General features: G+C 40.9%; 2 protein-coding genes across 2 annotated transcripts in view; both read left to right on the plus strand.

The window, feature by feature from the left end:
• The window catches only part of LOC125641231 (toll-like receptor 8), a 70,580-nt gene extending 53,736 nt beyond the window's left edge, over positions 1–16,844 (plus strand). Inside the window, exon 4 of the mRNA XM_048860829.2 lies at positions 16,759–16,844. The gene's annotated coding sequence lies outside the window, so the exon portion shown is untranslated. The remainder of the gene's footprint in view (positions 1–16,758) is intronic.
• TMSB4X (thymosin beta 4 X-linked) lies at positions 16,745–18,983 on the plus strand. The gene is made up of 3 exons (XM_048860854.2): positions 16,745–16,856; positions 18,114–18,227; positions 18,536–18,983. Exons 2-3 carry the CDS (start codon positions 18,128–18,130, stop codon positions 18,568–18,570), a joined length of 135 nt encoding a protein of 44 aa, XP_048716811.1. The 5' UTR covers positions 16,745–16,856; positions 18,114–18,127; the 3' UTR covers positions 18,571–18,983.
• The last annotated feature ends 7,236 nt before the right edge of the window (positions 18,984–26,219 follow it).

Genomic DNA, 26,219 nt, shown 5'->3' on the forward strand with positions numbered 1-26,219 from the left:
CTGGTAACCCTCCCCATGAGCCCATGAAGAAACAGAAGAGCTCTTCCACAGCTGCTAATGCAGACCCCCTTGCAGCTTCTACTTTCCCTCCCACTAGTGGAAGAATAAGTCAATGGATCTGTGTAATCACTGTCCCATCCTGAACATCCTCTGTCATCCTCATACGTCCTGATCTAGCCCACTGAAGTTGAGGGAAGTCTTCCTATTGATTTCAATGCATTTTGGATCAAGGCCTAATTCACAGCAAGCCCTCACATAACACAGCTCAAGCTCATGGAAACTTGCCTTCACTTTATCCAGTGGAACTGCACTGGTTTTAACAAAAGGCTCTTGCTATAGCTTTCATATTTGTGCTACTCATCGCTGATACGGAAAGGGCCTGCTCCTGCACAGAACTCCTAGTTAATCCAGTGGTTGTTTTCTCTACATACAGAATGCAGGAGTAGGCACTGCCCTTAAGATTGCCTGTTTCTAGCTGGAATCCTCATCAGTCAGCCAAATGATCACAGGCAAGATTTTCAAAAGCATCTAAGTGCCTTAGCAGCTTAAATGCTATTTCTAAAGTGATTTAGGCAATCAGGAGTTTCAATGAAACTCAATGGATCTTGGCTCCTAAGTGCTAAAAATGGGACTCAGGCTTCAAATCATTTATGTGCCTTTGAAAATTATATCCCACGTCTTTAGCTGAAGATATGAGTACTTCACTGATAAGTTTCAGAGCAACAGCCATGCTAGTCTGTATTCGCAAAAAGAAAAGGAGTACTTGTGGCACCTTAGAGACTAACCAATTTATTTGAGCATGACCTTTCGTGAGCTACAGCTCACTTCATCAGATGTATACCGTGGAAACTGCAGCAGACTTTATATACACACAGAGAATATGAAACAATACCTCCTCCCACCCCACTGTCCTGCTGGTAATAGCTTATCTAAAGTGATCAACAGGTGGGCCATTTCCAGCACAAATCCAGGTTTTCTCACCCTCCACCCCCCCACACAAATTCACTCTCCTGCTGGTGCTAGCCCATCCAAAGTGACAACTCTTTACATAATCAAGTCGGGCTATTTCCTGCATAGATCCAGGTTTTCTCACATCCCCCCCACCCCCATACACACACAAACTCACTCTCCTGCTGGTAATAGCTCATCTAAACTGACCACTCTCCAAGTTTAAATCCAAGTTAAACCAGAACATCTGGGGGGGGGGGGGGTTAGGAAAAAACAAGAGGAAACAGGCTACCTTGCATAATGACTTAGCCACTCCCAGTCTCTATTTAAGCCTAAATTAATAGTATCCAATTTGCAAATGAATTCCAATTCAGCAGTTTCTCGCTGGAGTCTGGATTTGAAGTTTTTTTGTTTTAAGATAGCGACCTTCATGTCTGTGATTGCGTGACCAGAGAGATTGAAGTGTTCTCCGACTGGTTTATGAATGTTATAATTCTTGACATCTGATTTGTGTCCATTTATTCTTTTATGTAGAGACTGTCCAGTTTGACCAATGTACATGGCAGAGGGGCATTGCTGGCACATGATGGCATATATCACATTGGTGGATGTGCAGGTGAACGAGCCTCTGATAGTGTGGCTGATGTTATTAGGCCCTGTGATGGTGTCCCCTGAATAGATATGTGGGCACAATTGGCAACGGGCTTTGTTGCAAGGATAAGTTCCTGGGTTAGTGGTTCTGTTGTGTGGTATGTGGTTGTTGGTGAGTATTTGCTTCAGGTTGCGGGGCTCTCTGTAGGCAAGGACTGGCCTGTCTCCCAAGACTTGTGAGAGTGTTGGGTCATCCTTTAGGATAGGTTGTAGATCCTTAATAATGCGTTGGAGGGGTTTTAGTTCGGGGCTGAAGGTGACCGCTAGTGGCGTTCTGTTATTTTCTTTGTTAGGCCTGTCCTGTAGTAGGTAACTTCTGGGAACTCTTCTGGCTCTATCAATCTGTTTCTTTACTTCTGCAGGTGGGTATTGTAGTTGTAAGAAAGCTTGACAGAGATCTTGTAGGTGTTTGTCTCTGTCTGAGGGGTTGGAGCAAATGCGGTTGTATCGCAGAGCTTGGCTGTAGACGATGGATCGTGTGGTGTGGTCAGGGTGAAAGCTGGAGGCATGCAGGTAGGAATAGCGGTCAGTAGGTTTCCGGTATAGGGTGGTGTTTATGTGGCCATTGTTTATTAGCACTGTAGTGTCCAGGAAGTGGATCTCTTGTGTGGACTGGACCAGGCTGAGGTTGGTGGTGGGATGGAAATTGTTGAAATCATGGTGGAATTCCTCAAGGGCTTCTTTTCCATGGGTCCAGATGATGAAGATGTCATCAATATAGCGCAAGTAGAGTAGGGGCTTTAGGGGACGAGAGCTGAGGAAGCGTTGTTCTAAATCAGCCATAAAAATGTTGGCATACTGTGGGGCCATGCGGGTACCCATAGCAGTGCCGCTGATCTGAAGGTATACATTGTCCCCAAATGTGAAATAGTTATGGGTAAGGACAAAGTCACAAAGTTCAGCCACCAGGTTAGCCGTGACATTATCGGGGATAGTGTTCTTGACGGCTTGTAGTCCATCTTTGTGTGGAATGTTGGTGTAGAGGGCTTCTACATCCATAGTAGCCAGGATGGTGTTATCAGGAAGATCACCGATGGATTGAAGTTTCCTCAGGAAGTCAGTGGTGTCTCGAAGGTAGCTGGGAGTGCTGGTAGCGTAGGGCCTGAGGAGGGAGTCTACATAGCCAGACAATCCTGCTGTCAGGGTGCCAATGCCTGAGATGATGGGGCGCCCAGGATTTCCAGGTTTATGGATCTTGGGTAGTAGATAGAATATCCCAGGTCGGGGTTCCAGGGGTGTGTCTGTGCGGATTTGATCTTGTGCTTTTTCAGGAAGTTTCTTGAGCAAATGCTGTAGTTGCTTTTGGTAACTCTCAGTGGGATCATAGGGTAATGGCTTGTAGAAACTCGTGTTGGAGAGCTGCCGAGCAGCCTCTTGTTCATATTCCGACCTATTCATGATGACAACAGCACCTCCTTTGTCAGCCTTTTTGATTATGATGTCAGAGTTGTTTCTGAGGCTGTGGATGGCATTGCGTTCCGCATGGCTGAGGTTATGGGGCAAGTGATGCTGCTTTTCCACAATTTCAGCCCGTGCACGTCGGCGGAAGCACTCTATGTAGAAGTCCAGTCTGCTGTTTTGACCTTCAGGAGGAGTCCATCTAGAATCCCTCTTTCTGTAGTGTTGGCAGGGAGACCTCTGTGGATTAGTATGTTGTTCAGAGGTATTTTGGAAATATTCCTTGAGACGGAGACGTCGAAAATAGGATTCTAGGTCACCACAGAACTGTATCATGTTCGTGGGGGTGGAGGGGCAGAAGGAGAGGCCCCGAGATAGAACAGCTGCTTCTGCTGGGCTGAGAGTATAGTTGGATAGGTTAACAATATTGCTAGGTGGGGTGAGGGAACCATTGCTGTGGCCCCTTGTAGCATGTAGTAGTTTAGAAAGTTTAGTGTCCTTTTTCTTTTGTAGAGAAGCAAAGTGTGCGTTGTAAATGGCTTGTCTAGTTTTTAAAAACAAAACCAGAAATTGTTTCACCCTTAAGTGAAACAGTGAGTTGCAGGATGAAAACAGCCCTGTTCTCACTTCCTAACTATATGGTTTTCATCATGCTTTATGGTTGATGCATTTGTGCTTTGACCTGAGAGAAAGGAGAGTCTTTCATATTTCTAAGAAAACTAGCCCTTCCTGACTCCCAGCCTCAGAGGACTAAGCGTGTCAGACTGCTAATTTATTTGTAAACTCTCACAGGAATACTGAGATTAGGCAGGAATGACAAAGATGGAATGTGAGGGACAAGGTGGGTGAGGTAATATCTTTTATTGGACCATCTTGTTAACAAAGATATTACTTCACCTACTTTGTCTCTCATAGCCTGGGACCAACATGACTACAACACCAATGCAAACAACAATGGTGCAATGTACCAAGTGACAGGAGGCAGATTTATTTAAACTCATGAATATGCTTGTGGGAAATTACCCTAAATTCACATTTACACAAAAGACATTTTACAGCATCTCTGGGGTCTACACCAAAAAAATGCTTTGGCCAAAAGAAGTGATCCATTCTCTAGAGCAGGCTGATCAGTCTCACTTGAGACCTCATTCCTTCTTCATTACCAAAGGCTTCTTCACCTTTCATCCTTTCTGTTATACATTAATTGAAAACACACAGTATCTTTCTTTCTCAAATACAATTTTGACGGCAAGAGCCAAGAGCTATCTTTGAGGCACCAATCTATATAACCATCTCATTTCAGTCTCCTTCACCTCTCTGACTAATACAAGGTAGGAGTGAGTTGGTCAATGCCCCAGGCCCACTTCGGCACAGTACTACAGGACAAAGGCTAAGACTAATGGAACACTATTTTAGATACTATCAAGTGACATGCTTTTTGCTTGCCCACATAAAAAGTAATGGATGCTATTAAAGTTTTTAATTCAAGGACAATTACTGTAGAAGCAAGGCACAGGTCTAACATGTTTTATTAAAATTTTAAAGGGCAACTACCTGGATTATATTAATAATCACAAGTGGCTTTCTGTGCATAGTGACTTTTCACGTCAGCTTTCACTGACGTCTTAATGACTTCAAAAAATCAGAGATCTGCCCAGTATAATTCATTAGTACAGTTTATGCACAGCTACATACAGCCTTACCTCACCAAAACACTCTGCTCCACAACTATCCACTTGCCCAGTATATATTTTATGATGTTATTTCTTCCCTCTCTATTCTCTCCCTCCTCCCCCGTCACAGTGATTAATGTTAAAAGCATCACTATGGCAGATGAAATTCAGTATTGATAAATTCAAGATGGGATTAATAATTCCAACTACTCATATACATTATTGGGTTCTCAATTACTTGTAACCACTCAGGAAAAAGACCTGGGCATCCAATGGTCACTGGACTTAGTGGATACCGACTATTAGTATGTAACAGGGATATTAACCGCAAGTCAGATACCAGGTATCAGGCCAAGTCAGGAGACCAGGATCAGGAGACAAGCCAGAGATCAGGAGCCACGAGTAAGATACCAGGAATCAGGCTAAGTCAAGAAAAAAGGAGACCAGGATCAGGCATGGGTAGCACTGAGTGAGTAGTCCAAAGCAGGGTGGAGCCCAGCTACATGGACAACTTTCTGTTCCTCCTTTCAGCTTAAGTAGGGGGAGCAGGCCAATCAGGAACTCCAGTTTTCCAGCAATTGGAATTCAGGGGTGGAGCTGTCTGTCTGAGCTGGGCTTCAAGGAGTCCTGGTCCAAGCTGATGCTAGAAAGCCATCAGGTGGAGGATTGAAGCACGATGACTCCCAGGGACTCGATGGACTTGGGTTTGAGATCAGTGACACATGACACCACCTGTCCCTTAGAGATGCCCTCTGAGTGACATCAGTCCAGGGTGACTCTCATGGAAGGCTTATATGAGGGCCGAGGCATGAAAATTTTATGCTGACTCCCAGGTGTGCTCCTCAGGGCTGTAGCCCTCCCAGTCAATTAGATACCAGAGTCTCCCTTGTTTAAGTTTGGAGGCTAAGACTTTGTGAATGATATATTCCTTTTGGCCTTGTACGTGCACTGGTGAGGGTGGGGTGGCTGGTTGGGTCCTGTGGGAAAATGAGCTCTGTGAGTATCATTTTAGGAGTGATACAGAGAACACTGGGTGGATTTGAAGGTGATAGGATAGGTGGAGGTCAAAGGTAATGGGATTAATTTGTTGCCAGATTCAATGGGGGTTGAAGAATTGGTAATCTAGTTTACGAGAGTGTCCATGCAAAGGTGCTCTGTTGAGAGCCATATATTTGTCCCACTGAATAGGTGGGGCCCTGCTCCCGACTATTTGTAGTTTGTTATATCCTTTTCCAGTGTTCCCTCACTACCTCCTGGATTTGATGGATCCATTGTACCGGTCGGAGGTGGCTGGGTTACAGGAGGTTGTGGGTAGTTTCAGATGAAATTGGGTGGTCATGCCAGAACCGGGAACTGAATTGTGGCCCTCTATCAGAGGTAACGTGATCTGGGTGGCTACTGAGTTGGACTATGTATCCATAGTGTATCCATAGCTGGGTGACTTCCTCAGCAGAGGGTAGACTGGTGCCGGGAATAAAGTAGGTCATTTTGGTGAAGTGGTCTACCACAGTCAAAATTGTCATAAATCTGTTGGATTCCAGTAGTTCCACAACAAGTCCGAGGCAACTGCCGACCAGGGTCAGGATGGGGTTTCCAGAGGTTGGAGAAGACCACAAGGTTTGTAGAGTGCTGTCTTGAGGCAAGCACACACACTGCAGGAAGCAACAGATGCCTGCACTGTGGATCGCATTTGGAGCCACCAGAAGAAATGGGTCACTAGCCATTGGGTCTTAGAGTGTCCACAAGAGACTGTATGTTTTTGTTAGCAGCTCAGCTCCTTCTAAGCTTTTGTGAGTAAGTAAGACAGAGTGACTTATTGTAATTTACATTATCAGTTTGTTCCAATGCCTCCTCTTTTGACAAATTAATTTCTGACAGATGAACACAGATAGACAGATGGGAGAGTACAAGGAAACAATGAAACACTATTGGTCAGCATGACAGGCTGTGGTCTCAGTTCATCAGCAACCTAACTGTTCCCAAGTGCTAAGAACTTGTCTATTCTTGAAAATTGACCAGACTACTATTGTGGAATAAACTATACTGCAATAACTATCTAGATACCTTCCTGGGAGGATGTTCTTATTCTGGAATAAGAGTGCCTTTCCCTGATTTAGCTCGATTCATAAAATAACTCAGAAATAGTCACTCTTTATTCCAGAATAAGAGTATCTTCATGGGGAGATATTCCAGAAGAACTGTTGTAGAATAATTTATCCATGTGATTCATATGAAGTTCATGAGCAGTGATTACATAAATTCTAAAGTATTAAGCTGTGTAATGTGGGAGCTTTTTCATGTGGAGTTTTGAGTTCAGATCTACTTTCTACTTCTTGGCTGGATACACATAGCAAAGAATCTCTAGTATCCAAAAGTTCTCAAACTATATACATTCAGTATTCCAAAATTTAACTGCCTCTGGAGTGAAGGGCAGCAGTCGTGTGGATAGCCAATTTCAGTGGACTGAAGGAAGGCTTTTGATCAGAACACTAAGGCAATCTTCTGTCTCATATGCAGTTTTCCATGGGATTATTAATATTCACAGAAATGGACGGAACATTTGAATCTTGCTGGTAACACAATTAAGTTTCTGGACTGATTAAAACCTCACTTGATCAGCTGGATTCTGGAAAGAGCTATATGATATTTTTAGTTGTCCCATTTTTGGGAATGAAGGGAAGAGCATTTTAGATTCCCTTATTTATCTCTACCACTTACACAGTCCCCAAAAGGTGGCAATCCTCCTGCCACAGGAGTGCTGTATTAATGCTCATTAATGCGACTCCACACATCAGCCAGAGGAAGGCTGTCAAGGCATTTCCCCTCCACCCCCCACCCCCAAGGGGAAGTACATGCTGCTTCCACAGTGTCCTAGTCCCTTGTAGCCTGGATAAACTTGGGACAAAATTCAGGGCTTCATTACACAGTGCGGCAATACGTATCAGAAAGGGGTAAATTGTAGAGTGCTTTAAAGTATTGCACTCTAACTGCCCTTTGCAGACCCTTCTGACACACTCTAAATGGTTCCTAGTGTGTGTTAATGTAGGACTGTTTCAAACGGGACTACATCAATGCGCACTAGGTACCTTTTCAAGTGCATCAGCAGGATCTACACAGGGAAGTTACAGTGCAACATATTAAGAGTGCTCTACAGTTTACACCCCTCTGGTGTGCATTGCCACATCACATAGACAAGCCCCTAGTTTTGCAACTTTTCAGCGATAATATTTACATATGTGAAGCCAGTTTAAATACTGAGTTGGTGTTTGGGCCCATTTTAGCAGCATATGACACTGTTCATACTGGTACTTTTTTGACAGGAGAAATAGCTCTAATAAATCTTGTCATAATTAAAAAGGACTAGGAAGCTACATACATTTGATCAAAAATTTGATTTTTCCCCTTATGGAGATAAACTACTTAACAGCTTCTGCGTAAAAATTAAACAAAACAAATAGCGATTAATTGTTTTTAGAATAGCTGTCCACAACTAATGAGCTCCAGGATGAGAGAAACCAACCCTGCCCTATTCCAACAATTCTGAAAAGCAAGGGATAGCCAGTCAGATTCAAAGGCAGATTTATTTTCCAAAAGTATCTTGATGACTGGATTTTGGTGAACTTGACAAAAGTGGGTTGACAGTAGCCCTTAAATAAACATTCAATATTAGCCAAGTGTGTGAAACACTGTCGTAGGCTGGCCAAGAGCATGGATTTGTTTTCATCAACACTAGTCAGAACATCAGGGCTAATTTTCCTTTCACTCAGTCCTGTTTTCAAGAATAACTCCAAATGGGCATGGTTCTTCATTGCCCTGCACCGTGTGTACTCATTGATATTAGTGCACAGAGACAGTGAAGTATGTGTTATATACTTACAGATTAGGATGGTAACATTTTATACTGACTTTGCACTGGTGTAAATAACTACAGGTTACAGAGTAATTGAGAATCAAGCCCCGTGGACTAACATCAGTGTAAACAAGAGGTGAATAGAGCGCCTGTTATGCTCAGAAGAGAATGGCTCCAAAAGGACTAGTGGTGTCCATTGAAACTATCCATTTAACTACTATAGTATGTGTCAATAAATGCCACACAATAACAACAGATAATTATTCAAATTAAGAAAAGGAGTACTTGTGGCACCTTAGAGACTAAAGCTTTCGTGAGCTACAGCTCACTTCATCAGATGTTTACCGTGGAAACTGCAGCAGACTTTATATACACACAGAGAATATGAAACAATACCTCCTCCCACCCCACTGTCCTGCTGGTAATAGCTTATCTAAAGTGATCAACAGGTGGGCCATTTCCAAATTAGTAATCACTGGCCAACATTTTCAAACATTGATGTCTAAAGTTAGTTTTCCAGATCCATATTTAGGCACCTGAATAAGACTTACTTAGATTCCTAAATATGGATTTAAGTGTCTAACTTTAGACACATTTTTAAAGTTATGGTCACTATTACTGTACAAGTATTTTGGATGTTTTAACAGTGTTAACGTTTGTGCCAATACAAATCCCAGCCTATTGGTGGCAGCAGTTCGCTGCTCGTGCACAGAACTTTGAACAATACCATGGGCTTTAAGTTTCCAGATTCAGTGGCAAAGAAACACTGAACTTTCACTTATAATTCAATCTAGCCTTTTACTCCTGTTTCTCAACCCAGAATTCTGATGTTACCAGAATTATTGTGTGAGACTAATCAGCCAAAGATTTAGATGGTGTAAATCCAAGTCAAGAAATGTTCCATTCAGAAAGGGTGTTTCACATACATTCCGTACGTTAAGGCACATTACATAAATAAAACAAATAAAAGGTATGGGCTCCACCCTGTTCTTATTGATATCACCAGCAAAATTCCCCTTGACTTAAAGATTGGAGCCTGCATATTTTTCTCTCTGCTACTATGTTTTATAGTAAATTCAGTTACAAAGGGTATTTGACCCATAAACACAAATGGAGCTTTCTAAGTGGCTGGCTGTGATGACACACTGCTGGCAAGAGCCCTCTGTACGTTAATGATTTTTCGAGTGTGTATATGATAATTTCCTGAGAATCACAGCACACCCTAGAAAACATTCTGAGAGCTTATTGCATTCCTGAGGTATTTGAAGTCACTCAGCCTTTAGCCCTCATACCCTGTGCTTCAGAACACCAGGGTGACCAGAGACACGAGACACGAGATAATCACAAGGAAATGAGCTATCTGTTGCCTCCTTTTGCTTCATTCAGATATAAATGAATCTGTATCAACAATATATATATATATATTCAACAATATGAATAACAGAGAAGGCAGGAGGTGATACCACAAAAAAGCAGACATACCAGATTGAGTTAATGCCTGAAAATAGAGATATTCTCCCTTCAGTGCATGTAACCCTGAGAATATGTGCCCAGGGAAGGATGCCCCCACAGAAGTGCTGAGGGAGAAATAAAACAAAAGTCCTCTCCCTCCCTCCCACCCCCCAGCTCCCACCAACTTTTTGTCCTGAACAACAAGTTCCCTTCCTGGTATTTTCGTGTGTAGGTTTACTTCTCTAAACGGGAAGTTTTAAAAATAAAAGTCACAAGCATTCACAATCATGAACCTCCGGCATTGGCTTTTATTGTGCTGCATGAATAAGTTGAAACGATAGCTCTATTTAAAAAACTGTGCTTTCTGCAGAACAATGTCATTCTCCCCTTCTCTCCCCAGTGACAAATAATCTTCAGTGCTGCTTGAAAACACAAGACGTACAATTACAGGGCCAGCCCCAGGCGCAGGCCAATCTTGTGTCTCAAAGAAAACAACCCCCCTCCAAAGCCCTTCCCCAAAGAAACAAACTTGTGACTTTGCTCAACAGTTCCCCTTCCCAGCAGGCATCTATGACTGCACTCTTGCTGTAACATCATGAAAAAGCCCTCTCCCTTGAAAGATAAACATGGGAACCCAACACTTGCCAGTTCCAAGAAAGAACTGTACTGATCCTATCCCGAATGATACACTTTTCTGACTCCTGACTGCGGTGACAAAGCATTCAGACTCCCCTCCCTGCCTCCACCCCTCCTCAAGAAGTCCCTTAAAAAAACCCTATGCTGCTTGTGGCATTCTCCTGAGGCACCCTAGAGCCCCTTGGACTCTATCCATATAACCTCCCCCTCTAACTGACCCTGTACATTTGGTTATGTTTGCAACTTGCTACAAAAGGAAGAATCTTAGTAATATCTGAAGAAACAGGACTATACCACCGGGTGAGCAGAGCTAGATAGGAAATGTATGAGGCTTGGGGTGCCTATAGCATAAGAGCTGGTGCTACTTTAAAAATATAAAAATCTCATTGTACTAGTTAGGACCACTTATGTATGTAGGCCCCTATCCTCAAAGGTATTTAGACACCTAACTCCCATTGAAATCAATCTCGAGCCACTGGCTATTGTTTCTTCCCTTGTGTTAATTTTGGCCATCCCCTTTCCAAGGGAGTTGTGATAGGAATTGCTTTCCTGTCATTTATATATTTTACATATATTGATTTGTTTATATGTTCAACAAAGAGGCCATGGTATTTTGGAGGCAAAGCCAGCTTTATCTTTACATAGATAGGGAGCTATATTCAACGGTCACAGGTCCAATCTCCCTCTCTTCCCCACCCTTGCTCTATATGTTTTATGGAGTCACATTTCATTTGCCTCAGATTTCTAATTGTATTCTATGTTGACACATACACAGGATATGATTAGCAGCCACTACATAGGAGAGGCCTGGCACTGGAATTACAGGGGTATTGTTAGTTAGGACTGAGGTGCATTAGCAGAGCTGAATGGTAAAGACCGCACAATACCTTCATGCACTATACCAATGCTTTCAAAAGCATTATATTCACACACATAAATTGAAAGAGAGGAATGACTTGACAGGAGATTTCCTGGCAGTGTTTTGTTTACTGTTCTTTCAGATACTTTGAATAACAAAAATACACCATTTTTAGATAAATTTTAAACTCAGTATTTAGAAACACTTCAGGCAATAAAATACTCCCGCCAAAATGTAGCACCCACCTTTCCTTCCCTCTGCTGTGTGCGTAACAGACAGCAGAATGTGAGAAGAAAACAACTTCCATCAGAAGTTGAAAACTAGAGTTCAGTGCCTCCTTATCCTCTGCCCTTTGTTTTAGATTGTATGGAGAGAACGTCCTAATCAGTGTGTCAGAATGGCTTATTTTATAAACAACTTGTTTGTATTGTTATTTGTGCATATTAAAATATGGGCTCATCTATGCAGGCAAAAGGGAAGGAAGCAAATCCAGACACAGATGCAGAAGGGAGCCTCAGCAGCCTCTTCCGTCCATGAGAACCTGTGGAAGCCCCTGAACTCCAAGAGATGAACCTTAGTTTCCTAAGCCCTCTGTTGCTACCCCATGAGTTTTACCTTATTAATGTCATGGCCTGTTGCAAACTTCCCATCATCTGTCCCAACAAAAAGGAGAGTTAATTATTTGTAAAGCCAATTCGTACTGGGAGGAGGCATTTTGTAAGTGCTCTTTTGGAATTAAACCTGTGAAAAAATAGTATGCCCCTTTAAAAAGCCTGTTAAATGAATACTTTTATATCTACCTAAAAAAATCTAAAAAACGATTTGGACACATTTTTGAGTGTCTCAATACCCTGCTGGAATTAGTACCAAGTAGAGTGGAATATAATGCAAAAAGAATGTATTGGGTGTTGTATTTAAGAGCTTTACTCAATTATATCAAAATAGCAAAATAATGGTGTCAGCAAATACTCAGCCTACAACAAGGAGCATTGTTAGTCTAGCAGAGCCTTAAAAAATTGCAACATGTGAGCATCTTCTCATTTACATTTCCAATTCTCATTGCCAACTCCTGGTTCTATGTAACCTTTTTTGCAAACTGCAGAGAAAGAAAGTTCTGACAGACAATGAAAGTCATCTGACGGTAAGATTTCCTCAAATCCTGGACAACCAATCACTTGGTTGCTTGTCTCTAAGTTTACTTGCCAGATGATGGAGAAATTTATATGCAGATTTCTTTTTTATTCATTCATTTATTTATTGTGCCAGTGAGCACTTTTTCCATTATTACGGACTAAATGATATGGGAATTAATCTCTGCCACTGTGTCACATAGATATTTCTCATCCCTCATTTTTACTATAATTACTACCATGTACGTGTGCTTTAATTAACTCAGACAAAGTCTGGAGGAATTAATACCAGGTTGGAAGTCTTGAATTTTAATCACATCTCTGACTGCCACTGACTGGGACCTGATCTAGCACCCACTGAAGTCAATGACATACTCCCAAGTGGAGATACTTTCATTGATTTCAGTGGATTTCAGACTGGGTTCTTGCTGCTTTGCCCTGGGCAAGTCATTTAGCATCTCTGCTTCCCAGCCTGCTTAAAGAGGGTGTTAATATTTGTGTGATGTTGTATTTGTACAATGGTTTGGACATGTGAAATGATACATAAGGGCTCTGAATTATTGTTACCATTCACTATTTGTCCTGTTACAACTAGCAAAAACACGAGACAGGATTTGCAACCTCTCTGTGTTTTTGTTCCTTCACTGAGTTACAGAACACTAGATTAGCATGAGGCTGACTCTTGTCTAACATGCTGAAAAGTGCGTGCCTTTAACATGCAAACAGCTACCAGAATGCATGTCCAATGAGGCATGACATCACTGAAGATATATTGATTTAAATAAAAACAAAACAAAACAGGAGAAGAAATTGATGACAAAACCGCATGAAGTAATGAAAAATTTAACAGATCATCAATATCCAAAATGAAAGCATTTCTAAGCCAGTTATCCAATACATACTATGCGCTGGTTGGTTTATTTATGAGCTCTGCATTGGTACCTTCAAGTTCATTTTGAAGTTTTCTATCCCCTAGGCCTAGGGTATTGTGCAATGAATTAGTATTGGATGATCAAGCACCTTTCTCACAGTCACAATATAACTAAAAAGTATGGCACTAAGGTATGCAGATTCTGTAGCTCCCATCACTAATAAAATATGCCCTATAGATAGATATTTACAGTCAGAAATTACTTTCCGTTTATTTCCTGCCATTACTCAATAAGCACATTCATTTCAATGGGAGAAAAATGTCAGCATCAGGTCATAAGTGTATTACAATAAACATGCTTTCTATATTTAACATAGGAGTAGATTCTAAATATCCCAGCCTGAGTGCATGGGAGCAGGCGGGACTAGGGAGGGCGGCAAGTTGAAGCTGAAAGACTAGAGCCCTAGCATGTCTCTGGCATTCGGAACCATAACTGAATCTAAATTTGGGCTAGATACTCCGTGGGTGTAAATCGCCATGGAAATCAATGGAGCTCCTCTGATTTATGCCAGCTGGGCATCTGTCCCAAACTAAGAAACTAAAGATGAGGTACCTGCCACTGTCAACTGGTGGCCAACTGCTTTCAGAAATACAGACCCAAATCCTGTAAACACTCACATCCATGCCTAGCTCTAAGCATATGAGTATTCCCATTGAAATCAATGAAAGTACAATGAGATCACTCACATACTTACAGATAAGCACATGCATAAGTGTTTGCTGGAGCCATAGAAGTGAAGAAATAGGCAGTCTGCTCAGGGAATTTTTAAGAAAAATTTGCACTCAACTCTTCCGCAACATTCATTACAAAGATCCTTTTGAAAGCCCAAAGATCTGAGATTGTAGAGCCATAATGGACTTCATACACTGTAGAAAAAGATAGGCCAATAACTGGAATATTTTAACTATTCAGATTTACAAGATTCAAGTTCACAAAATTTGGAAGTAGTGAAACAGTCATAACGTTATCCTACAAATCTTGCTCACATATTAGCAAAGTTGCTTTGTGTTTAATAAAGAAAATATTCCAGGATCCTTTCAACACTTTTATTATGAAAAGCTGTAATAAACATCTATGTCCCGACCATTTTTCTAGAGACTTTAGTAATGTATGTTCTTTTCCATTTCTTTTCTAAACAGTTCCTTTGGCCTTCAGTCTTGTGTGTTTCCCAGATCATGGAAACAATTTCTTGACCCTTTTTGCCTTCATACATGGGATTGCCTCTTGTGTGAACCACATGAGTAAAAACCTGGCCCCAGTGAAGTCAATGAGACTTTTGCTGGGACTCCAATGGGGCCAGGATTTCTCCCAATGAAATTAAGACTCTGTGATTTTATGGAGACTGCCTGGTAATAGGTTAAGGCAACGCCATTTAGCAGCCACTCTGTGTGGCATGCTCCCGAGGGAACTGGCATAGATTTATTCATAATTACCAGTGTAACTTAATGCTGCTTAGGAGTTGTGGCTTCAAATGACCTCCAACACACACACACACACACACACACACGTTGCCAGGGCATGGGACCACGGAGCAACACAACGGGCCGCATGGGTCTCCATATAGATGGCCCAGGGTCAGTGAAGATTAAATTAATTTCCACATACACAATCTGGGACTCCACAAACCTTGCCCCTTTGGTGTGACCTGTAAAACTCCCTTTCCCCCATTCTCCAGGAGACAACGAATCAGGATAGTTAAAATTCACAGTTTTAACTGAACTTTTTCGCTTCTATGTATTTTTGCATGGATAGTTTGGTGCATTGTTCAATCCTGTATACACAGAAACCATATTCCAGACGTCCTCTCCTCCCCCATATCCAAAAATTACCCCAAACATCTAAAAACCCTCGTGTTCTCACAAATGGATCATTTTACTCCTTTAGATGTGCTGCTTGTGTTCCCTGCAATGCTCTGTGTGCAAGGAAGCTTGAAATATTCAGCATGGAGAGGTCCCAGGCCTTGCTTAGCTAAGGCCTAGTATGGTGGAAATCCTGTTTGTACCATGTCTCTGTCTGCCCTCCAACCACAATGAACCAGAACTGGAAGCACACAAGCAGATGCATGGTTTGTGATAACCCAGCTGTAGTGAATGGAGCTAGGGGTGGAGAGGGGCAAGTCAGGGTCTCCTTTAGAGCTATTGTCTGCTGAAGCTGCAAGAAAGCCTGCCTACATGATTTCTTTCTTTCACTTGCAGCACAATCACAAGGATGGCAGGGGGGCAGTTCCTAGAGTCTTCTCTCTGATAGAGATGATGTTTTGTAAGTGAGGAAATTTGAGTAACATGAGCAGTAAGAAACTATTGCTCAACAAAAAGAGATCCACAAAAAGTTTGTGCAAAAATATACCAGGGTTTTGGAAATGCAGCACAACATGGTCACCACAACATGGCTGCAATTTCTCTGCAAAATGTAAAAAAACAGCTATCACTGGACCCTCCCGCCTCCATACACACTAAGAGGAAGTAAAAAAGAACAAAGAAAAGCAGCAATTACGAACAATAAGCACTTTGTTATGCTATTTTCTGGAGCCAGCATATTGTTGCCATTGATTTTTTAAGCAAAACGTCCCATTAATTTCAACTGAGATTTCTGCTTAATAATGGTTGGCATGATATGGCCCAGAGTTATTATCTGTTAAAAAGGTATTGTTCTAACTAGAGTGATTTTAAAATGGGATTTTTTTCCCCGGTGGTTGGGATTTTAGCACTAAATACAGTAACCCACCTGATGTCAGACAGTGTTCAAGGGCCAGAAGACATTGAGAAGGCAATAATAACTGCAAACAAAAATACAAGGGGAAAATCCTTTCACATCGACATGAAGGGGAACCAGGGAGTGACATACACGTTCATTTCACACCCCCCCCCCGCCCTTCCATCATTGCATTAGGTCCACAAAGATAGCATCCCCCTGTGTTGTATTGGTTTGCTGCGTGTTTACCCTGCCCGTTTTCTAGTACGGGGGCTACAACAGGCCTTTCCTTGTGATAATTTGGCAGTAGTACAAATCTCACACACAAATTCCCTCACATTCTTTTCAGGGACAGCTGTCTACAAAAATAATGCTTTCCATAGGGGATCTGGTTGCTGGCTTTTGCTTTTTTAGTGCGGTGTAATAAATAAATAAATAAATAAATAAATAAATAAAATAACATAAAAAGGAAGCAAGGAACAGGACGTGTAGCGAAAGGGTTAAAGCCGTCTCAATGACATCATTCTCATTTGCATAGAAGTGAGGCTATAACTGCTCATGCAGAGAAAGCGCTGATGCTACAGTCCAGAGCAGCAGCGGCAAAGGGTAGAGTTACTTCTGTGCAGAGCATCAGTGGTGAGGATACGATTTTTATATTTCAACTCTGGTTTTCTTTCCCCCCCTTTCTCCCCTTTTATTAGCATGCATTTCTCCATCTCTACGCTGATGAGTGTGGATTTTTAACCCAAGTCCTTCTTCAACACCCTTTGCTTTGTTACTAAATTTCAGGATGGGATATTCCTGTTGCTTTCACAGGCACCCAAGAGATGTTAATTGTAAGCCCGTGTTTAAGACTAGTGGCGTCGTTAAAGGTGGACAGATTGAGAGAAAATGTTAAATGCGAGCCTAAGGAAAGAATGGGGGAAGCCCTCTCCATTTCCTTTGTTCTGGCTTGACCAAAAAAGCTGGCATCTTTGTCGACACTCATTGAATCTTTTCGTATCTGTGACCCAACAACGGGAGCTTTTGTTGATCTACGCATTACTACTTCCTTCCCTGCTATTTAGAAGGGAATTTACTACAAGCAGATGTGCGCAAAAATCTCAAGCTCCCAATACAGGGAGGGAGGGAGGGAGAGCAAGGGGAGGTTGTATTGTTCAAACCTCCAGCTGCTGAAAGAGGGGCTCTGTCGCTGTGTGTGTGTGTATCGATACAAGAAAATCTTTTGTTTAAATCCAGGCAGCGTTGTCTCTGTGGCTGCATTGCTGAGAAGGAGAAAGGCAGCAAACGGAGAAGGGCGGTGGTTTGAGCTTCCTCAGACTGCAGCTGCAGTTCTTTGTGAGGAGAAAAGAATGCAGGACTTCAGCCAAATGTGCTAAGGGAAGGGAGAGCAGACAGACCCCAAGATGGAGAATGTGATTAGCATAGGCTAGTTCCTTGGCATTGGCATTATTTCACATTTTTTAGTGTGTGTGCATTAAATCTTTTAAAAAAAAAAGATAATAGCCTCTTCCAGGCACCATCCTCCCTATTGTTCTCTTCGTGGAAACATTGAAGAGATTTTAATGAGAAGAAAACAGTCTCAACAATAGGCAATTGTTTTGACAATGGATTAAATTTCCACTTAAAAAATAAAACAACGTATTTCCTGCATTGATTTTGTTTTAAACTCCTTAATCAGCCTTGTATATGAAATGTACATATCATTTCATCCCACTGTATGTTAACACGACGAATTTTATTTCACTGAATATGTATCTTATTACCAAAAAAAGAAGAGGCTATTACGTACCTCTCAACCAGGGAGGCGGGAGGCGGGGTTGCTGGCTGGAGATCAAGGAGTAACGCTAAAAGGTGGAGGAGTCTATAACTGTCTCTCCTTTCCACGCACAGATTAATCTGCAAAAATGTCCGACAAACCAGATATGGCTGAAATTGAGAAATTTGACAAGACTAAATTGAAGAAAACAGAAACGCAGGAGAAAAATTCACTGCCTTCAAAAGAAAGTAAGTATGTATAATTTAACAGGGAGAGGGAGAAGGCAAGGAAAAGATAAAGTCCAGGGTAGAGACAGTTTTTATACATATATAAATTATGTGAAATATATGTATGATTACTGAGTAGATATAAAATATCCTAACCACTGTAAAGTTAACATAGTACATTTTATAATTTTTTTTACCAATTTTATAAATCTACATTTGATTTCTATACCATAAAATTTATTAAAGTTAATATTTAAAAAAGGTCAAGTACTTCATCTTTATTTTTTAAATTCTTATTTTTTTCCTCTTTTTTTTTTTTTTTTTTTTAGCAATTGAACAGGAGAAGCAAGCGGGTGAATCGTAATGAAATCTGCCCTTCCAAATTATGCACTGTACATTCCACAAGCATTGCCTTCTTATTTTACTTCTTTTAGCTGTTTAACTTTGTAAGATGCAAAGAGGTCGGATAAAGTTTAAATGACTGTACTGCCCCTTTCACATCAAAAAATAGAACTACTGACACTGAATGAAGGCGCTGCCTTTCCATCTGCCTGTCTGGGTTTGGTCCTGGTGGCATGAAAGAGCTTGCATGTTGATGAAAGAAGAACTTGGGTGGGACTACAGTAAACTAGTAACACATGAATAAATGCAAAGCTGTACCAAGGTCCTGCGAGCTGTAAAATGCAGTTAATCGAGTGCCATTTTTTTTGTTCAAATGATTTTAATTATTGGAATGCACAATTTTTTTAATATGCAAATAAAATGTTTTAAAACCTGGATGGTATTGATGTGCTATCTTTTGGACAGTGATCTCACAGGATGAAGCATAAGTGCCTGTGTTAACATGTGGGATGCTAGGAGACCTTTGGAGATTATTTAAAAAAAAATGTTTTTGGCTCTTGATATATGCTCTTGCCAATTTCAGTCCTACAACACTTAAAATCGATTTCATTCATATTTCTATGCATCACAGCTAACTTTGTTTGCTTTCCTGTAAATATGCTTAGTTCTAATATATATTTTTCAAATTTGAGGTAAATCAGCATTTTTGTATTTTTTTAAAACATTTCCTTTTGTAGAAACCATTCTGTATCTTCACCCTTGAACTGCACTTTCTTCACGCAAATATGTAATTAATCTGCATTCAGTTTAGTAGGCAGTACAATAATAGACTGAACCTAAAAATTTTAGAATAAATACATTAAGAGAGCAACAAGGGTAGCCAGTCTTTTGCGTATTGTTGACCACTCATTCTTTGTGCTGTGCTAAAAGTAAAACTATTAATGATCGTTTAATAAAGGGTATTCTGTGCAAATGGAAGTTCAGCAGAATTAAATATGGTTTGGATCTGTTCAGAGCTTCATTGGGTAATGTCTTTCTTATTAGTCACTGTATGATGATCTGACCTAGAATCTTGTTCGTAAAATTTAAAATTAATACTTTGGGGATAAAATCCATATTAATTTAAAAAATAAAAATCATTATGGGACAAAACTATCTTGTAAACCATCAGACAGTAGCATGCCATTTCACATAACCTGCTTTGTTATGTACACATTCATCTCCCATCCCTGTCACTTGACACTGGGTGAAATTCTGGACCCATTTTAAAGGCAGTGGGCATCAGGATTTCATCGCTAAGCACATAGCAGCCTGAAATGACACTTCTTCATATGGGTGTTGTGGGGATGGTCTGTGAAGGTCACTAGTATCTTAGCTTATTCAGTGGCTAAGACTTGGTCCTGCACCTTCTTCCTGATTCAGGATCAACTGTACCCATGGGTGCTATGTGAATTAACTGCAACAGAGACAAATTTATCCTTGGGGGTAACTCCATTGATTTCATTGCGCCTTTTCCCTGAGTAAGGTGTATAGATCGGGGCCTAATCCTGCAAGATGCTGAGTGCACCTAGTCTGTACTCAAAAGATACTGGGAGCACTCACCACCTCGCAGGATGAATTCTGTTCTTGACTGAATTCTCACCAGCATCAGCGCACAACTTGATTCCTCTAGCTTAATACTTACAACAGAATAAAGGCTCGATCCTGTAAGATGCTCTGTGGCCTTGAACTCCCACTGAAGTCAATGAAAATTGAAGGCATTCAACATCTTGTATGATCAAGCGTTTAATAAGGAAGTCTACGTATTCTAAGAACTGGGATTCAGTGAAATGCTGATGTAATCCACTGAAAATCTGTTGGCAAAAATGCTTCAGGATAATTCCATTATGTTTAGGGTGGTCCATTAGAAAATAAAGTCAGTTATCTTTGCTTGTAGTGTTAGATTTTTAGGCTTTCATTTTCTTCCTCCTGAATTGTAGAAAAGGTACAGGAAACCAGTTAGACTCTGAAAAATAGTTTAGACAATCACCTCCTAGCTTCTGATCTTAATCAGCTAGCACAGGAAGTAGCATATGACTAAACTCAAGAGTGTTAGTCTACATTGTATGTATGTGAGTCGTGGTCAATTAGAATGGCAGTGAGCATCTGCTTGCAGTGGTTCATCTCTGCAAAGAAAACCGTAGCAATATCAGAGCAATATATTTAAAAAGAATTAGAGCATTAGACACAGAGGACCAGATCCTCGGTGTAAATTGGCATAGCTCCATTTAAGTCAATGAGCTATGCTGATTTAAACCACTTGAGGAGCTGGCCCAATATCATGTATTTGTGGTACTGTGGCCAGTAGCTTCACATTCCCTTTTATGGCATGCATTTAGATTGATGCCTCATGAACTTAACCTGTAGCTATCTGATTGCAGCTTTGATAAATTGTAATTCAGTGTGTGTGTGTGTGTGTGTAGGTGAATATAGGATGGCTCAGGCAAATGGTAATTGGATATAGAACCTTTCCCTTCTAGGTCACTGGTCCAAATGCACCAGAAGTCAGTAATGTTCAAAGAGTGTTACCATCTGCTAGCTGTTTGAAGGCCTACAGTATATGATGAGTTTCCAGCCCAGTCTCTCGTAGGGAGGTGATTTTGTCACAACTGATGTGAATTAGTCCTATTGTCAGGATCCTCAATAGAGAGGCAAAGCATCTGATGAAGTGAGCTGTGGCTCACGAAAGCTTATGCTCAAATAAATTGGTTAGTCTCTAAGGTGCCACAAGTACTCCTTTTCTTTTTGCGAATACAGACTAACATGGCTGCTACTCTGAAACCTGTCAGTATTTGATGGTGATCCCTCCAGGTCAGATTTGAAGAATACCGGACCCCATTCTCCATTGCTTTACACCATGTGAAGCCATTTATATCAGTGCCAAGTGAGTGCACAGTGGCTGCAAAACATTCCCCACAGTGTGAAAAAAGAGTTCTAAATATGGTAGCATCGTACATTCACATAGCACAAGTGTAAGTGAGCACACAAGGTGCAAGGCAGGGGAGAATCAGACCTACTGTGATGCTCCTTACTCTTCTAGAGTTGTACCGTGAATAATAAACAGACAGGTTTAGGTTTAGGCTGTAGCACTGTCAATCTAGCAACTTTCACCAGTATTAAATTCACTAAAAAAATCACAGGCAAGAAACCTGGTTATGAAAAAAAAGGTCATTTGAAACAGAGCAGCACATATGGTTTTTGATCTCACATGCTGTGCAGCCACATCAGCCCAGCCCCCCTCAGGGACAAAGTCTTTATGATGTCTGATGTGCTGTCTCCCCCTCCCCCACCCCCACTCCCACCAGAAATGCGGCTCAGCTTCTGAGAACTGCCTAGGTTATGAAATGTTTAGTGGTGCCTTCAAGCTCTGAAGCAAATTGTTCATTTTAGGGTTTTAAATAAGATTTTTCACTGTCATACAAGTTGCAAGATCTATGTATTGAACAGAAAACATACGTTCCCAATATCCAAAATAGCTCCTTTTGGCACTAAATTTACAGAAAAAAATTGTTGAGCCTTTCCGTAATGCAAACATTTAGGCTATTTTTGTGCAATGCTGAATGTGTGATAAAACACCACTTCCCTTGGTAACCTCTACTTCCCTAGTAACCGGGTAGAAATGAACACCAAAGACCAGTTTCTAGCTTTTAGTTTAATCATATGTGGCGAACACATGAGGCTATTGAAGAAAATTATTTTTAAAAAGAAGGAATGAATAAGTACTACTCCAAATGGTACATTAAAGTAATTCATGTGTTTGACTGTGGAAAATGATAAGCCAAGCCATAAGGATGATGCAAAAAATAACATAGGACAGAGAAAGTGGGCATTTTAATCCTACATATGGTAGAATTTTCTTTAATGCAATTAAAAATATAGCTGAAGCTTACTTATTCATACACATTAGTACAAATATGCAAATCAACCTTAGAAATCTGTAAGAGAAGGCTGGGGAAGGCAGTTTCCTCTGACAGCATTTGATGTGCTTATTTTATACACTTTGCAATACAACAGAATGGGAAATGGAATTGCAAAGAAAACTGGCTATTTTGTTAATTTGTATAAGGGCAATTTTATATATCATCTCTGTGTTATTTGTACACTGTTTGACATATTAATTTGCCACCGTCCCTGTGATATGATTATTTTTAGAAAGCATTGTTGTTAACCATGTACCTACTTTAAAGCTGTATAACTTGTGACAAGGAAGAATCCATTTTCCCTCCTGCTCTGAGTGAAGGATTTCCAAATTAAAGGCTGGATTTCAATACTGCTGCCTTCAAGCTTTCAAAAATCATGAGGCAGACCCCCAAAAATCATGAGATTTTTTTTAGAAATTATAAATTTGGGGTTTTTTTTATTTGCCTTCTGTTTTGTTGTGCACTAGGGTCACATTTTCAAGCTTTCCTCCTTAGCCACAAGCACTAAAACAATGTGGCGGGGGGGAAGAAAACGCAAAACCTGAGATTCTCACAAAATCTCAGGTCTCCCAGAGCTGGGGCTTTAAGAAAAATGTCAAATAGTGTGAGACTCAAAATAAAATTGTGAGAGTTGGCTACACTGAATTGGTTCTGCCACCCTTACTCATGCTAAGGTAGTATTTTATGGCCCAAATCAATAGGACTACTCATTACTTACTACTCAGTATGAGAAGAGTGATCAAAGGAGGCTATAAGCAAAAATTTCTTAAAAGATATGGAACCTGTTGATCTGGTTTTTCTGATGCCTTTGGATTTATTTTCTGATACTTTTTAAATGTATTTACCTAGTATATACTGTTTCTTGTGTTGAATAATGAAAAAATGATTAGCAAATATCATGCAAATACAAGCACTGCAACGTATTTGCCGTTAATCCTCTGGGATAGTATTATTTGGATGGTCACCCACTCATGATAGCTCATCCAAAAAAAATTATGTGTTATTCGTCATTCTGCTGTTCAGAATGTTTAATTCCTGAAATCAGGGAGCAGAAACAGTATCATGTGACCTTGTTGACCAATCACACACCATGAACAGCAAATAGTAAATGTGAACAGTTCAAAAACAACCCATACCTTGAAATTTGTTTGCATAATCCTTGTGAATACGGAATACCCCTGCAGAAATTAGAATCATCTTAGGAGGCATTTGACAACGGGAGGGTGCGGGTGGGGGTTGTAAATTAGCATGTACTATTATTTGCTAATAATAACCCAAATTTCCTGTGATGGTCCAAACCTGCAGTAGTGCCAAAATTAGAAAGATGAGACAGTTTCAGATGTGATAGCTAGTTTTATAAGGTGATATCCCCATTGAAATCAATGCCAACATTCTCATTACTTTCAATGAGGACAAGATTTCACCCATAATGGTAGTATAGTTTACAAGGTGTTTTTAATAAATCTGAACACAAATTTCTTTGGTGGATATGTCTTTACCCCCACTGAGCTTACACTGTTACTGGACATTTTGCAGCTAGGACAGAGTTCCAGAGCTGTAAATCTTGCCAGATTGTAATTGCCTGTCAGCACCTTACTGCTGCGGGTGGCATTTTGACTTAGGAGAGCTCAACAATTGTCTTCCCTCTACAATCTCATTCAAAGGGCAGTTTGTGTAGTTATTGGCCACCAAGCAGTAGGAAGTGCATAGATGTGTGTCTTTCTCTGAGATGACTTAGCCAGAAAGTGAGAGATTGCAGAGGAGATGATGGAAATGGCCGTAAATTGGGAAATTAAGAAAAAGTCCATAACTAGAATCTGGAACATAAATAATACTTTAAAAATCAAATGTTCCTTAGATTAGTTTTCACTTGATTTCTTATACTGGTGCTTATTTACCCTATGTTTTGGCTTTTTAAAACATTTTGAAATGGTGAAATATTGCTGCAAAACAATTATTAGCACTGTAATTCATTTTCAAGTCACTCTAGTTATGTGTGGAAAACAATCAGCACTACATTAATGACAGGGTTATTGCCTCTAGAAGTTTGTAATTTGAATGGTAAGCTACCCCACAATCCAGGGGCTTGTCCACACCTGATCATTCCCTGGCATAAGTTAGAACAGGCTGAGGGCTGTTCTAACTTGTATCAATTGCCCAGAATAGTAAGATGGTTCTGACAAGAGTTTTGTATGACCATATAATTAACAAGCGGTAAATGCATCATATTGCTCTGCCCTTTATCACCTTGATTATTTTCACTTATGTGGTTATGAATAAGCATGCACTATACTCTTCACTGACTGAGCACCCCAGGTGGCCAAAAAGGTTATGACTAAAAATGTAGCATTTAACTTTATGGCTGGTTGGAACAGAGCAATGTGCTACTGAGAAAGGGAAGATCCCAGGTAGAGGTACTGAGAGGATTAACACAGAAAGGTAAACTAAGAACATAAGAACAGCCATACTGGGTGAAACCAAAGGTCCATCTAGCCCAGTATCCTAATGATATCAAACCCATTTTCTGAAGCCTAACATGGTCAGTCAATGAAGAGATTAAGAAGAGTGACCCAGCTGTAGAGCACCTTTCCCAAATGGAAATGTGGCAAAGGTCTTACCTTAGGGATTCATTCCCTGAAGAAGGCATAAGCTCCACAGTGTCCTTGATCTCCTCTGCATTCAGGGGCACAGGAGAAACCAGCAAGGCCTGAAACATTGCTGATGCCATCTTATGTTTGTTCTGTTTTTACTTTTTTCTTCTGCTTTCTTTGCATTTCTCATCATGGTGCACTGCAATCTACCTCTCCAAAATCGGCAAAGTTATGCCTGTCTTCCAGATGGCTCTTGGTGCAGACAATTTGTTGCTCCATGTTGTATGTGTTGCAGGCTGCCAAGTTCCTGTGTGCTTGTCAAGCTCCAGTTTGTTTTACTCTGGACTGTGGACCATTCAAGGGTGCCTCGACCCGAAGTGATAATGATCTTTTGACAGGTTTCAGAGTAACAGCCGTGTTAGTCTGTATTCACAAAAAGAAAAGGAGTACTTGTGGCACCTTAGAGACTAACAAATTTATCTGAGCATAAGCTTTCGTGAGCTACAGCTCACTTCATCGGATGCATACTGCAGTTTCCACACTATGCATCCGATGAAGTGAGCTGTAGCTCACGAAAGTTTATGCTCAAATAAATTGGTTAGTCTCTAAGGTGCCACATTTCAGAGTAACAGCCGTGTTAGTCTGTATTCGCAAAAAGAAAAGGAGTACTTGTGGCACCTTAGAGACTAACCAATTTATTTGAGCATGAGCTTTCATGAGCTACAGCTCACTTCATCGGATGCATACCGTGGAAACTGCAGCAGATATTATATACACACAGAGATCATGAAACAATACCCCCTCCCACCCCACTGCCCTGCTGGTAATAGCTTATCTAAAGTGATCATCAAGTTGGTCCATTTCCAGCACAAATCCAGGTTTTCTCTCTCCACCCCCCTACACACAAACTCACTCTCCTGCTGGTAATAGCCCATCCAAAGTGACAACTCTCTTCACAATGTGCATGATAATCAAGGTGGGCCATTTCCTGCACAAATCCAGGTTCTCTCACCCCCTCACCCCCCTCCAAAAACCACACACACAAACTCACTCTCCTGCTGGAAAATAGCTCAAGGTGGGCCATGTCCAGCACAAATCCAGGCTCTCTCACCCCCCCCTCC

This window comes from Caretta caretta, chromosome 1 (genome assembly GCF_965140235.1).
Source record: "Caretta caretta isolate rCarCar2 chromosome 1, rCarCar1.hap1, whole genome shotgun sequence".
Classification (NCBI taxonomy): domain Eukaryota; kingdom Metazoa; phylum Chordata; order Testudines; family Cheloniidae; genus Caretta; species Caretta caretta.